General features: G+C 37.4%; 1 protein-coding gene across 1 annotated transcript in view; it reads left to right on the top strand.

Annotated features, from left to right (window-relative positions):
• Nucleotides 1-10876, top strand: part of LOC146003097 (uncharacterized) — a 28921-nt gene extending 18045 nt beyond the window's left edge. The window contains exon 2 of the mRNA XM_083141269.1: nucleotides 10326-10876. Coding sequence (XP_082997395.1) covers nucleotides 10326-10795 — 470 coding nt within the window. The 3' untranslated portion in view covers nucleotides 10796-10876. The remainder of the gene's footprint in view (nucleotides 1-10325) is intronic.
• Nucleotides 10877-15044: the final 4168 nt, after the last annotated feature.

Raw genomic sequence — 15044 nt, 5'->3', positions numbered from 1 at the left:
GTTATGTGAACTATTCAAAATATAAATATGAAATAAATTGCTGCAAATCACCTTTTACTGTCAGTTTAAGCTTTTCCCGTTACGCCTTACGTCTTATCAACACACATGAACCCTTTGATCTACAGGGGTTCATTTCCGTTTTGTCTTAAAACTACAGATAGGAATATATATATATATATATATATATATATATATATATATATATATATATATATATATATATATATATATATATATATATAACATTATGTTTATTATTGGATTGACTTCAGAATGTGTTTCTTTATATTTTCAGTTATTACTAGCAGTGTAAAGGTGTAAGATAAGTGAGCCAAAGATGGCCATAGTTTCCAAGGTGGCCCACTTCACGAAAATCATATTAGTATTTAAAAAAGTTAGCAAATGGCACTCCATCAATGTAGCCAGTCCCCTTCAGGTGCACTATACAGAAAACAAACTATCTCGGGTTGCCAACACCCATTTTATGTAAGTTTTTGTGTCAGGGATCGAACAGATTAGTTGTCGTCGTTAATTTAAGGTAAGTAAGAAATTTGTTTGTGTACGTCCTTGAAATTAACGAATGTTAATATTTTATACATATTTTGAAAGCTCGTTTAATTAGCTTTCTGATCACATAGTAACATTGCTTTTTTGTGTCAAAGGAACGATACCTATTAATTGTTGAAAAACGTAGTCCAGAGGCTGGTTCCTAAGGTGACCCATTGCAGACTACCTTCGGAACACGTTACACTCGCCTCTGGAATTTACACTTTTTTCACATTAGAATACGTTTTATTATTAAAGATTACCTAATAATGTTAAATTTTCACAGACTTCCATGAATCACTAAATGTTATTAATATGTTGGGTTTACATGTTAAATCCTTCAGTGATATTTTTTTTTGCGGAAGTGTTCCTTTTATTACGAGTAGTAGGGTGGAATTAGCTGACATTTTGCTCAAACCCGGAATTAAATACCGCAGAAAAGATTTTTTCCAGGTATGTTCCCCAATGTTAGGACAACTCAAATCGAAAATTCCAAACGATGGAAGCTTGGGGAAATAATTCTACATTTCTACATACTAGGGTCGGTTAATAAGTAACCACTCCGCCACGGAGGTCGGTTATGCATGGCACCAATCAAAAGTTTGAGACTAGCAATTTCTCTGATAAGTTATACAAAGGCTGTCGCAGAGAAGGTGAGACAGATTTTTTCCTGACTTGGCAACACTGCCTATGGTTTCGGCACTAGTCACGTCGTGTAGGATGACTCATTCTGTTTCCGTAGCAAGTTGTCACATGTTGCGAAACCACGTTAATGAGCAGCTGTGTTGATTTACGTGAAACGTGTTTCGTTTACCGCTCCAGGTTTTTGTGCATAACATTGCTTGTCGCGATGAGTATTCAAGATGAACAGCGACATGCCATAAACTTTTGTTGGCGTTTAGGGAAAAGTGCTACGGAAACATATGCAATGTTTCAACAGGCATATGCCGATCAAGACAGATTGAGTAGAGCCACAGTATTACCAAGGAGTCATTCAGACTCTGCGCCAGCACGTAGCAAAAAAGAGGAGGCTGCATTTGAAGAACTCCTTCATATTTCACCACGATAACGCATACCGCGCGATCTTTTCAGGATTACGCGACGAAGAGAACAATTGAAGTTTTCCCGCATTCAGCATACAGCCCAGACCTTGCACCCTGCGACTTTTGGCTATTTCCACTTTTAAAGGCCGCTTTACGTGGTCATCATTTCATGACGAACAAAGAAGTGATCACCGCAGCGCAAGTTTTCTTCAGTTCGCTACCTGACGACGAATTTTCAAAGGCATTCACAAAGTGGCAGGAGCGTATGGACGCTTGCTTAGCTGTCAATGGTGCCTATTTTGAAAAAGATGTACGTCTCCTCGATGTGGCTGATTCCGAATAAACATTTTGTGGTTTGTAATTTTTTTGTTTCATTTTAATGATTCTTGGAGGGGTCCATGTACATGCTTGTCTTTTAACTGCTACGCAGTCACGACTTTTTGACCTATTGCGCTCAGTTTGGTCTGAATCGGCAGCTAATAAACCAAATTTTCACCCTAGTACATTTGCTAGCCAATGGAGGTCGCCGTTTTCCTATACAGGAATTAGTCTCACCTTCTCTGCGACAGCCTTTGTATATATATAAAAATATGAATCAATATGTTTTCATGAGCACAAGCAACATTTTCTACGAAACTATAAGCAGTGGGCCGGTACCCATAGGCCACCTTGGGAACAAATGTTACGTATTTGTAATTATTTTTTTTTCTAAAAGTTACAAGCAATTTTACAAAATATTTATATGGTACACGTTATTAATTAATTGTAAGGGTCATTTCTTAAAATTTCATAAATTATCTCTTATTCGAGATTAGTAAATTGCCCTAGAAGCTTAACTATGACATGTTTGGCTCACTTGCGTAAATATCAATATATTTTTGGAATGGTCGGATCTTTTTTTGCCTGTGCCGATTAACGTAGGATATTCCCAAGATGACTTTTGTCTCTGAAGTAAATACTACATAGAATCAAATATAAATATAACGTAGGCCTGCTTAAAAAAGTAGTGATGCACTTGAACACCCTTGTACACATACACACATATATATTCCAGATTAACACAATAGAATACTGCATCAGCGAAATCGAATCAACATATCATCCCACATATACAAACACACATATAATAGCCATCCCGATGGCGTAGCAGTAACGTCGTTGCCTTGCAACCAAGTGTCTCGGGTTCGATACCTGGTGGAGGCACATAGTGGTTCGGATTCCACTTTAAACTGTAGTTACAGTCCCGAATAGCCTACCTGTGCATAAAAGTGGACTTAAAACGAAACTCAAACACATATAGTAAGCTTACTATTAGCGCAGTGGCGTAGCAACATATCGCAAGACCCTGTGCGAGATTAGAATCCAAGGCCCCCATCCGTTTTGAAATTTGATATCTCAATATGAATCGACACAAAATCTTCAGGGATACGTCAACAAATTATCATACATAAAATTTCTGACAAAAAATAATATTTAATGTCACTCACCATAAAAATGTATTTCTCTGTTTTAAGAAATCTGAAATCTGAAATTGTAGGGGCAAAAGGAACCATACTCCGCCGAACTATGAAATAATATAATGTGTAGATATAAAAACCTAATAAAATAACATTGGCGATCTTTCAGATTGTGCAAGAAATTCAATTCCGTTTTTGCATGTATGAATGGGTTGTTTGGGGTGAAAGAAGTAGGCTCCAGAAGTCATCATTTCTGCAAAACTGAGTTGTTGTTTTTTTACGTAGCTATAACAATTGATGCAAGTCGGGCAGGGAGTCCATTCTTTTTAATCCCTGTTGCGACTTTTTTTCAAACTGCAGTCGTGTTGTGAAAATGTTTCGATTTTTTGGGTTAACTCACATTTAGACATGTTCTTCATTTTAATAATCATTGCTGATACGTATCATTTAATTCATAACTATATTAATTTCTAACCATAGAATTATCATGACTGTTCAATGGTGCTGGTATAAAATAATTTGTTCTTAAGGAAAACAATGTTAATTTGCAAAACACTGTACAATTCGAATACTACTGAGAATTGAATGTTAACAATAAGCACCAAGCTATACGACATGTGACAACCTTTGTCTGTAAGAGACTGTGTTGTTGATTGTCGAATCGGGGGAGGGGGGTGTCTATGGGTGAGTTTTTTTCCGTTACTTTGGACCATAACATTGCAACTCTACAATTGTAGGCTACAGGTAGCTGCAAAGATAATAGTAGGCAAATTGTTTATCAATATTTTCATTTTGTTTTTACTCTAGATCTGGAATTGTTCTAAGAGTTGGAATTATGTTGATGCGAAGCTGATGTTGACATCTGATTAGTGGTCTTTTTTATTTCAACCCATTATCATCACACAGTGGAAAACAGACTGAATGAAAATAGGAATGGACATATTACTTTTGCCGTCAGGTGTACACTTAACACTAGCTGGTATTACCATAACGTTGGTGGTCACATCTAATATTAAACAGCATTTCGCCGACCACCGTGCCGAAGTGGTTAGTACAGTGCGCTACGACGCCATGGGTCCTGGGTTCGAATCACGAGCTGGGCATGGGTGTTCTTTTCTTGTAAGTGTTCCTTTATAAGTTTCATCATATCATCACTCATCCTCATCGTCGCGATTAGCCAAAAGTGTCAGAAAATCGATGTAAAATAACGTAACTCAATCAATTCAACAGGAATTCTGCCCTACCTTCCCTCAAAAAAATCGTGGGTAAGCGCCTGCTGTAGGAAGGAAGTTAAAAACGCAAGCATTTAAATGCCTCACACTTGCTTCGTGACAGCTGGCTTTATTGTTCACTTATTCAAATAGGGAGTGCAAAGTCAAGAGAAAGAAGAAAACACAAGACATGTTTGTTTCTTTAATTAATAATTTGAAAGAATATATGGGTATAAATGTTCAAGCAAGTTATCGGTGATTATTTTGCGTAAATGTTTCATATGAGAAATACGACAATAAATTTTACTTTCTTCACCCCTCCTTAGGCTTAGCCTGTCTGTATATTACGCCATATATTACATATTATGACATATTCATTCCAATTATAACTTTTCACTAGAAATTAAAACTAAATAAAAACAGAATGTTTTAATTTTATCGTCCACAAAAATTAATATTTTACCTATTTTTCTAGTTTCTGTTTATTAGGCTACATTTGCCGTATCAACCCCATGGGACGAGAGGCACCTTCAGGTGCGAGGCCCCGGCGGTCTCCTATGCTACGCCACTGAAAATAAGCGACCATGTCCATCGCAATTATCAAATAATTATTTAAAGATAATCTTCACCTCACATAGTTTGTCTTTACTTTTCATACCCAATATTAAATTTCTGGTATAGGCGGTCGATTTGTAGAGCTTTAAGTACATGGATTGTGTTTCACCCTTGCATATCTTGGCATTGCAGCCAATTATTCGTGGCTTAACTTTCTTGTAACGACTTCCTACCTGTGTGCGTAATAAAATTTAATAAGTTACTAAAAATAATGTGTGTTTATAAAGTAAATTAATTTAAAAACTGTTTGAACGTTACAAAGTCCTATTATAGTAAAGAACCAAACATTTATATCTCACCTAAATGTATTTGGATTTGAAACCAGTTGTTCTTCTGCTCCGCTTATTTCATTTGGTTAATTATTCCTTTAGTTACAATTGATGCCGCCTGTCGTTCATGTGCATACATTACCAGTAGTCTTTTCACCTTCTCTCCAACAAGAATAACAAAAGCTTTGTATCCATAGTTACATTTCCAGCACGATTTGTTTCTAACACAGTAGCTAATGCGATACACATGGCCATTCTTAGCAGAACTCTTTACCACCACGTTTTGAATCAATGAAATATTCGAACATTTTACATGCAAAAAAACTTCATTGTAGTTGTAAACCAATGTTATTTGCAGCCTTACGGGTTGTGTGCAAATGTGGATAGATAGAGTAGAAGAGGAAAATGTGGAATATCCTTTTTGTTTTTAACTGTAATTACTTAAATTTTGCACATTTTGATATGAAAATTCAACAAAAAAATACAATACACGTTCGTTCCTTTTTTAAAAACCAACTCAGAATATTTGAAATAATTAATGTGCTTTTGATGAAAAAACATTATTGAATAAAGTTCTAAATGTAAACTAAATGAAAGTAGGAGGTAATTGGAGAGTGTCTTGGACCCCTACAACCACCCCCCCCCCCCATGACCATGAATAGACTATTAATAATGTTTATATTAACAGCACAATCGTAATTTATCTAGAATTACAGGCTGAGCAATGTATCTTATGCATTTAAATCAAGCTGTTCTTTAGTTCTTTCAAGCATAATTTCATAATTTTTCAATAGGCAGGTGAATGTTAAACACCAGTATTTATATCACACTCAGGGCAAATATAACCTATAAATAGACTTTTTATTTCCCATAGACTAATATACCATACTAGCACAAATTGTTACACGATTATAATTTTAAAAATTAGATAGGAAGGAATACTTTAGGTCTATGCAAGGATAAACATTTACTCTCTCTCTCTTTCTCTCTTTCTCTCTCTCTCTCTCTCTCTCTCTCTCACACACACACACACACACACACACACACTCACCTGACAACATGATGATAAACATTCTTTGGCATTTAGTTGTACCTTATAACAGCATGCAAGAAGACATAAAACTATAAACATGTGATTTTAAAAAATTGTATCAAGGCCTGAAAAAGAGAGGATAATGTGGAATAGCATTCTACATTAACCACGCTCGTCTATTCCACATTACCCGCCAACTATTTTTCTTTTTTTATGTTATATGAGATAGGAACGGAAACTTCCAGGACACCTAATTGATAATGCTTATTTAGCTACGACATCGGTGAAGAATGATACATAGAACACTTGCAGAAATCTTACCTTGTGTTTGCTTTGTGTGTACAAAACGACGGTAACGAAAAAAGTCCTTTCCCTTTAAGACAGCTTTCATGTACTCTGTCTACAAACATTCACAGTGGACGGCGTAGGTTGCATCAGCGCTGCCATTTGTACACACCGTCTGATATTTCTAAACTACCCCGAAAGATCGTAGATGTATGTAGTTGTACGTAAAAATCATGGTATTCCACTTTGGCCGAACATTACACATTTGCCTCCTTTACTCTACGTTTACAAGCGAACATTTGATGAAGGATGGAATAGAATCTCTGGAATATCACTCATATGAATTTTTTCATTGTCTGCGATTTTAAGGCGAAAGGACACTTCGCTTCTCGACTTAAATTGACTACTGTGGATCAACCGGTTTTTATTTGCTCATAAGGCGAAACGGGAAGGCACGAAAATGCCTACTCACTAGTACAGTATAATCAAAATTCTGAGAACGTGCAACTTATATTTTTAAAGAGGCTAGGAGGGGGAAGGGACGCAGAGAACAAAGTAAGAGAGGTACTCAAACACTTGAGGTACAAACACTTGGTAACTTTCGTGAAAATACTCCCTCCAATGGGATGTAAATGTCAGAAAATTCAGGTTTCCTCTTATTTTTTTGGGTCAAATGATATTCATTATGGCTCAGTTTAATAGTTAGTGACATTAGGTGACGAAATTCTAAATTTACATAATTATTTATAGCCCATAGCAGATGTTAATTAAGGAAGAACATTTTGATGGCTCTACTCATTCTTTCTGCCTTCCATTTAAATACAAAAATATAGAATTAAGATTTTAACGGGTCCAAATCCTACCAAGTGGTTTAGCATACATTTTGCATTGCATTTGCATTAATAATAAGTAAACAAGATCGAAGAAATTGAGCAATGTTTTAAAGGACCTCACAAATTTATTGCTATTTTGGAAACTGGGAATTACAAGGCATGTACTGAAAGTAGTGAACCAAGTGATATTATTCAGTCAGAAACCATGAGTTTTATTCCACCTATGATAGATAATACATAATTTGGACCTTGTCGTTACTTTGCCACAAAACATCCAGATCGGCCAACACGTTTGCGCCACCGTAACACAGCTGGAAAATGTCGCTCTTTTAGAAGTCCGTTTCGTCACGACGTAACCAGCTGCAAATCTCATCCTTCAACTCGTCATTGTTGTCAAACTTGATACCCTAAATGCTGTTTTTCAATGAAGCAAACAAATGAAATTCGGATGGGGCTAGGTCTGGGTTGTAGGGATGGTGGAACATTAATTACCGGCCCATCTTTTCCATTTCCTGTACTGTGCGCCAAGTTGTAAGGGGATGGGCATTGTCATGTTGCAAAATGACATTTTGAATGTGATAAGCAACAGTCTTTATAATGTCATGTATAGCAATGTGTCCAATGTTCAGATAATGTGCAATATCTCATACAGTTATCCTCCTGTCACTTTGGATAAGCTCGTCAATCCGGTCCGTGTGCAAGGTGGTTTAAGTCTGCCATTGCGAGGCTTATCAGCGATGTCTGTTTTACCATCTCTAAAAAGTTTCACGAATCATTTCACAGTCCTGTAACTCATGCAGGTATCTCTATAGAGGTACTGTAAACGCTGATGAATTTCTGCAGCTCCAAGGTTTTCGTTAACAAGAAATTCCACAAGCACGTTGACAAAATAAACTTTCTATGGATGCCATTTTTCTCCTAACGACAACACTGCCAGCGAAAGTGCGCATGCACCAGCATGTGATTCATGCAGTAGACAACAGGTGGCTGTACCTGCCATATGTGTGGTTTCAACTAAAATGGTCAAGGTCTAAGAGTAATCGAAGATGGCTCACGACTTTCAATACGTGCCTTGTATTTGCATAATTTTCGTATTTGTTCATTCATAATGGGAGCATATTTATTTCATTACTATATATATTTTTTGTTCTATGATAGCTAGTACATTTAATAATTATTATGGAGAAGATAATCCCCATCAAGCTGTATGAAATATCTATGCAGAAAAGGAACTACAGATTATTTTCCGAAATGTTTACATAATCCTCTACATTTAAATAAATTATATACAAATTCCTTCATCAAAATATAAAAAATCCTATCCGCATGTTCAGTTAAAATGTAGGAAATAGTATTTAATTAAAATTAAATACTTAATAATAATATTTATCTTATATTTAAAACCTTTTATGTTTACTGCAATATGCTTAGTAAACAGAAAAATATATTACCATGTTTATGGTACTCTAATGGGAGAGGCCATGTGGCACGAATAAGAGAGGAAAGAAGAGTTTACAGGATTGTTGTTTGGAAACCTGATGGTAAGAGACCAGTAGGAAGGCAAAGACGAAGATGGAGGGATAACGTTGAGATGGACCTAATGGAAATCGGTAGGTATGGAAAAGAATATATAGATCTTGCTCCGGATATGGACAGATGGAAGGTCTGTGTTGTTCCAGCCGTGAACCTTCTGGTTTAAGAAGGCTAGAGAGTTAGTTTAGTTAGTTTTTATGGTAGTCTAATTTATCTTTCTAATAAAATGTGTTTTCATGTAAGTCAGCTTTTCTTAAATGATTTTAATATTCTAAAACCATTTTCATGCCATGGTAATTTGCATGTGAATACATCCATTCTCCTTGCACCTCTTTCTTTCTCTTTCATTCCAAGTTCAACAAGATTGATTGGATTTATTAATTGATTGAATTTTCGTTTTAAGTCAACTTTATGCACAAATAGGTCAATCAGGACTAGATCTACAGTCTAAAGTGGGATCCGAACCACTGTGCAATGTACCAATCTATCACGTTCCATATGAGAACAGCAATCCACTAAAAATCCTGAACGCACTTTGCACAATGGTTCGTATCCCTCATTAAACTGTAGGTCCAGTCTCGATTAACCTTTGTGTTCACCAAGTAGACTTAAAAACAAACTTAAATCAAAACACTGTAGTCTCCAACACAATTAGAAGTGACAATTGCAATAAAACGTGGATGTTCTAAACTTAGGATGCAACGAAGCATCAATGATTGCAGGAAATTTCTTTAACCTTGGCACCCAGGGGAAGAACTTAGTTGGAAACAGAGTTACCAAACTTTGCTCTTCCACTGTGTTAAATGTTAACAATTAAAGTGTCGTAGAGCAACTGTAAAAGTAACTGTTCACAGCGTATTTCTATTGCAGAAAGTAACTGTATTACAGTTGCCGCTACTTACTTGTAACAGTAACTAATTACAGTTAGAATTCTCCCAAAAAGTGATTGTTATTTGCAACTAGGTTGCAAGTTACTAGTTGCTTCCACACACTGATATATATGTATAATCTTTAAAACAACTTGTAATTCCAGTAATTATGTTTCTTTGGTAGATAAGCAATCGAAAGGCATACATGATGCATGTATGTGTTATTTTAGGATGGGGTGTAAGTTTGTAAGTTGTAGTAATTTCAGTGTTTTGCAGTGATTGTACTCTGCACATTGTTGAATTACAAGTTTTACACTAACTCTATATTTTCACGTCATAGAAACTAGTGTAAGAAATATATAGAAAATATGGATGTTCTGGCCAATTTAAATGTGTAAGAGATCTTACCCACTGAAATCTTGGTCAAATTGGTGAGATATCATTTTATCAGGGATATATATATATATATATATATATATATATATATATATATATATATATATATATACGTATATATATATATATTACCAATCAGATATCGTACTTGTAGATTATCTTTCCAATGTATTTCACACTAAGCTCTTTAAACCTGATAGTGATGGGTAATTGAATCTATTGTATTCCGTTCCAGGTCGCTTAATCATAAAGAAGTTCCTAGTACCACTACTCGTTGGGTTCAAACTGAAGTTGGCTACCCTGGCACCCATCTTCTTCGGTGCCCTTCTGGCGATGTCCTTCAAGGCCCTTATCCTGAGCAAGGCAGCCCTCATCCTGACGTCAGTGCTCGGCATAAAGAAGATATTAGGCAGAAGCTATTACGAGGTGCTGGCGCACCCACCGCCGATTCACCACCACGCCAGCCACGGACACTCCGGACACTCTGGACACTCCGGGCACTCTGGACACGCGGTTCATTCTGGACTTGGTGGACACACGATTCATTCGGGACATGGCTTGCATGCGGACAGCACCGGCACTTTTTGGTCGAGGAGTTTCCAAGACCAAGAGAAGACGCACGATGCTGCCGATGCGCACAATCTTGCGTACAATGCGTACAGAGTGAATGATTGGGAAGCCAAGTCGCGACTTAAAACTGAATGACATATCTTAGCTTTATTGTAGAAGGATAGACTTTATAAGCAGAACACATAAGCAAATATATACTTCTATTGTTTGTTATCATTGTTGAATCTACTTTTCCGTTTTATTCAATTATCCTTTTCATGGTGCATTTCAATTAAGTAGAATCTTGTTGATAAGTAAACGGTATTATCCCCAGAACAGATCAAAATATCTTTAACGTAAAATGTTTCTCGAAAACAACAAACATGGAATTACATTCATTGTATCAAGGAATCTTTGGTGAACATACTTCTCATTATTAATAAAACTCTACATGGGCACCCTTAGTGAAAATGACGTCTGTGTCTTTCCAACGGTTACACCTAAAACATTTGGCATACCTGTCCTATTTTGGTGTAAAGATCTGCCAGTTTCCTGGAATTATTATAACCAACGTCCCAGTGATTGTTTCGTAGGCGTGTCCTTATTGTATTCTTTCCTATAACGACGCTGAACAGGAGATTTTGTTTCCAACAACCACACACTGCGCCTTTTCCTGCAGCGCCACCATTATCACGGTGTTACTGTTTTGCCCCAATGCATGATGGTACCGAGTGTTGCCAAGTACATGGATGATATATTTTTGAGATGTTCCTCATGTTATTACTTACGACATCCACTCTACTTGCATAGATATTTTCTTATGGGCAACATTTATAAGATGAGTTAATATCTGGACACGCTGTATGTGTGAAGTATGACTTCTGTGTTCTTTAGTTGTCATAACACAAAAATTAAGAGTAGTTGGCTCTTTAGAACTTGCGAAAATTTGGTAACTGTGAGAATATCATCCGCCCGAATCCCCCTTCATTTCGAGCACTGGATGGCTAAAAATAACGAAGTACGTACATTGCAACATTTTGTAGCCGAGAATATGTTTTGTAGCGCCACAAATATTTTCTTGCAAAACAGTCTGCTCCAAAATGTTTCGAAAAGAAAATTGCAATCACCTGATCTTTTTTATTTGAGTGTCCATCTTATTAATATAAAATAAGTACTGTTCTTGCTTTAGAAGACAATGTGCTTAAGAATTGAGCAGATCTTTCTCGTGTAGCTTCCACCAAGCGATTTCTCATACGTATGGCTAACCGACGTACAGTCACCGGCATTAAAAATGGGACACCTACATCCTGGAATATCCTTTCCCTGCGTGGCGTTATGTGTGTTATCTAACTTTACGACGGTGGTGGAACTTACAATTGAATATTTGCTATTAAAATCCACTCATCGCCGTAGAGTTAGGCAACACACGTAACGCATTGCAGGGAAGCAAGTATTTCAGGATCTAGGTGTTCCATTTTTATTACCTGTGACTGTACGTGTTTCTTTCTCACATTTCAACCACTCTTGGGTAGTTGCGAAGATGAGAATAATAGATGATATGGTGAAGTTGATGAAGGCACACGCTCAAAGATGCATGTCTCGTTATTAATCCCATGCTATGGCCGGGATTCGAACCCGGGACACATATTCGGGCACGTGTATGTGTATCTATGTAATCACTGGCTTCGTTTCTGAAAGGCGTCTCTTTGCTTTTATTTACATCAAAATTGTAGCACATACGTTTCCCCCCTAGTGTGAGCAGGTTGTCAACCATTGTATGAATATGAAATAGAGTACAGTTTCAAAGTATGTATTGATACAAATGAAGTACCACCTTAAATGGCATGATACTACTAGCAGAGCGTATAGAAGGAATAGTGTGTGCACTCCCTGAGTTGCCGTGGTCCACCGCCTAGATGGCAGTGGTGACGTTTGAGACTGCGCGGAAGATGCTCGCGTTGCTTACATAGCTAACTACATAAGAAACAAAAATGCATGTTACTTACGTTTGGAGAAGAGCTCAGCAGCTGGATAGTTTGAAGAATTTCGGAGATGATTTTGCTGTCTTCGAGGCACTTAATTCCTTTCTTATCTCCTTGGTGCGGAAGAAAAATCGACATTTCAGATAGTGAAATACGAGTTTAGGTAGCGTACGCAGCACATGATCTTCACAGCATCCTAATTGCGAAGTTTTTACAGCAATTATATTTAAATTGCCCAACACTCAAAAAATATATCCCCCCATAAACTATTAGCACATGATAATTTCTCTGCAACAACATCTTCCATTCGTAACAGCACATCATAAACACTTTTCGATGCATAGGTAAGGTATTTACAGCCGTCACCCGAACCATAGTCTTGGACAGGGTCGCCGACTTGTCAAAATTATTGGGGGGGGGCCTCTGATCACTGAAATAAATTAATGAATGAATCACTCTCCCTTTTTTAAGTTTTGGCCTCAGTGTTCGGAATCTCATAGAAGCCCATGAATTTCTCAAAAATATCAATTTTAACAATACTTATAATTAATAATTACATACTTAGTATATAAGTCATGTGTTTTGCTGTCTCTGGTCATAGCCCCCCCCCCCCCCCGAAGTTGATGGTTTAGCGGTCTCAGCCCCCCAACGTTGATGGTCTAGAACATTTCAAATGTGAATTTAAAGTTAAGTTCATAGGGCACAATTAAGCCCCATGGAGTCGGCGCCTATGGTCTTGGATTAGCGTAAGTGAGGCAGGTACGTTAGTTGGTTCCCCGTGCAGAAAAGTTGTACACAGTTTACAATGCGTCACTTTTGAAATATACCGCACTGTGTATCCTGCCAAATGATACACCAAGTATTCTTTACCAACACTTTGTTCATTTAAGTACGGTATGTTGCTTTCCCAGTCCGGTATTTGAATTTCATCTTCAACAATGGAAATTTTTTCCCTTATTTTATTTGCAGGTTGCTTCTTCACCGAAAGATTTTTATTTTCGGTTGCTCTTGCCAGAGTTCGCATTTCATTAACAAAAGACGTCAGAGGACACTGTATTCACAGTTTCCGCCCGAAAATAAAGCAAGTTTTGCTGGTACGTAAATTGATTGCACATATGTAAGTGCAGAAAATCCACAGTGGAGGGATGATCATCACAAGTGAACGACCGCAATATACCAAAATGGCGTTCTAGAGGTTCTTGATTAAATTTTCCTGTCAAAACGTACTTGTAATTGTTCTTCCACAAATATTCGGACACTTCTAAAGTACTTTCTAAAGTCACTCTTAAGGACTCTAGCGTTTTTTTTCTGAAGCGAAGGAATTTCGATTATCTCTAAGGACAGCATTCCATTTTATTAAAGTTGTATGTGCTTCTGATCCTTTATATATTGCCTGTGCAGGAGTCATATCCAGATCTACAGCCGGGTACGAAACACGTAGGCATCTTGTAGTTTTCGCTCGCTGCTGTCTCAAACACAATAATAATGCGTTGAACACAACACAAACTAGTCACAACGGATCAATCACAAATCTAACGACACTAAACTGAATAACGTAACAACGTTGTCATTAATAAAAGTACACAATGTTATTCTAGCACAACAAAACACAACGCTCTACATAATGCGCGGCCGCACTGCAAGCAGAAGACGCTCGTCGCAAGCGAAGGTGCTGCCAGTGTTTCGGTGGGGCACCGCTCTATTCACTTGGCTTACGGGAAGAAACCGAAGTGCGCACACTTCCTCTTCTATACGCTCTGCTACTATAGTGCGCGTCAAATCTCCTGCATATGGCGATAGCCAATAGCAGCGCACTGCAGCGGTGCCATGTCGAAATCTCACACGGAAAAGAGACAGCGTGGTTGAGCGAAACGCCTTGTCACGGAGAGCACGGAACATTAGATAATATAACATATAATAAACTTAATGGAAGAATAGAACATACCTGATTGTGCCAGAGGGACTGCATAATTGTTTCAATATTCTCAAAGTGGAAGTTGTACAGCCTTTGTAAGATATTTTGCCCCGTAAAGAGTACGTTATCCGTTTGGCAGTAGAAAATTCGCCACAATCGTAAATTTCAAAGACGGTTCTACGAACTACGTCTTTTTCAAAGTTATCTAAGTTTGTCGTTCTTTTTTGGTACGTTAATGTGTTTTCTAGGTGATTGAAACATTTGAGCAGGCCCCGATCCACATTGTTTTGCCCCCGAACATATCCGAGAACCGGTAGCTTGATTCACACCACACGCTTGAGCTGTTAGAGCCTGGCACTTCTTAAAGTCAATTTTACTTCTCTCTTCTTCACTCGAACATTTTTTTTTAAAAAAAATTGTACACCTGAAAAATCACCCGTCGTGCCTGGCTTCGTACAACACTGTATTGTTCTCTCTTCTCTCGCTATCACTACCACTTGGTTTACTC

Source organism: Lepisma saccharinum, chromosome 19 (assembly GCF_977018435.1).
Source record: "Lepisma saccharinum chromosome 19, izLepSacc3.1, whole genome shotgun sequence".
Taxonomy (NCBI): Eukaryota; Metazoa; Arthropoda; class Insecta; order Zygentoma; family Lepismatidae; genus Lepisma; species Lepisma saccharinum.
Note: the sequence above shows the minus strand (reverse complement) of the source record. Positions and strands in the feature narration are given on the sequence as shown.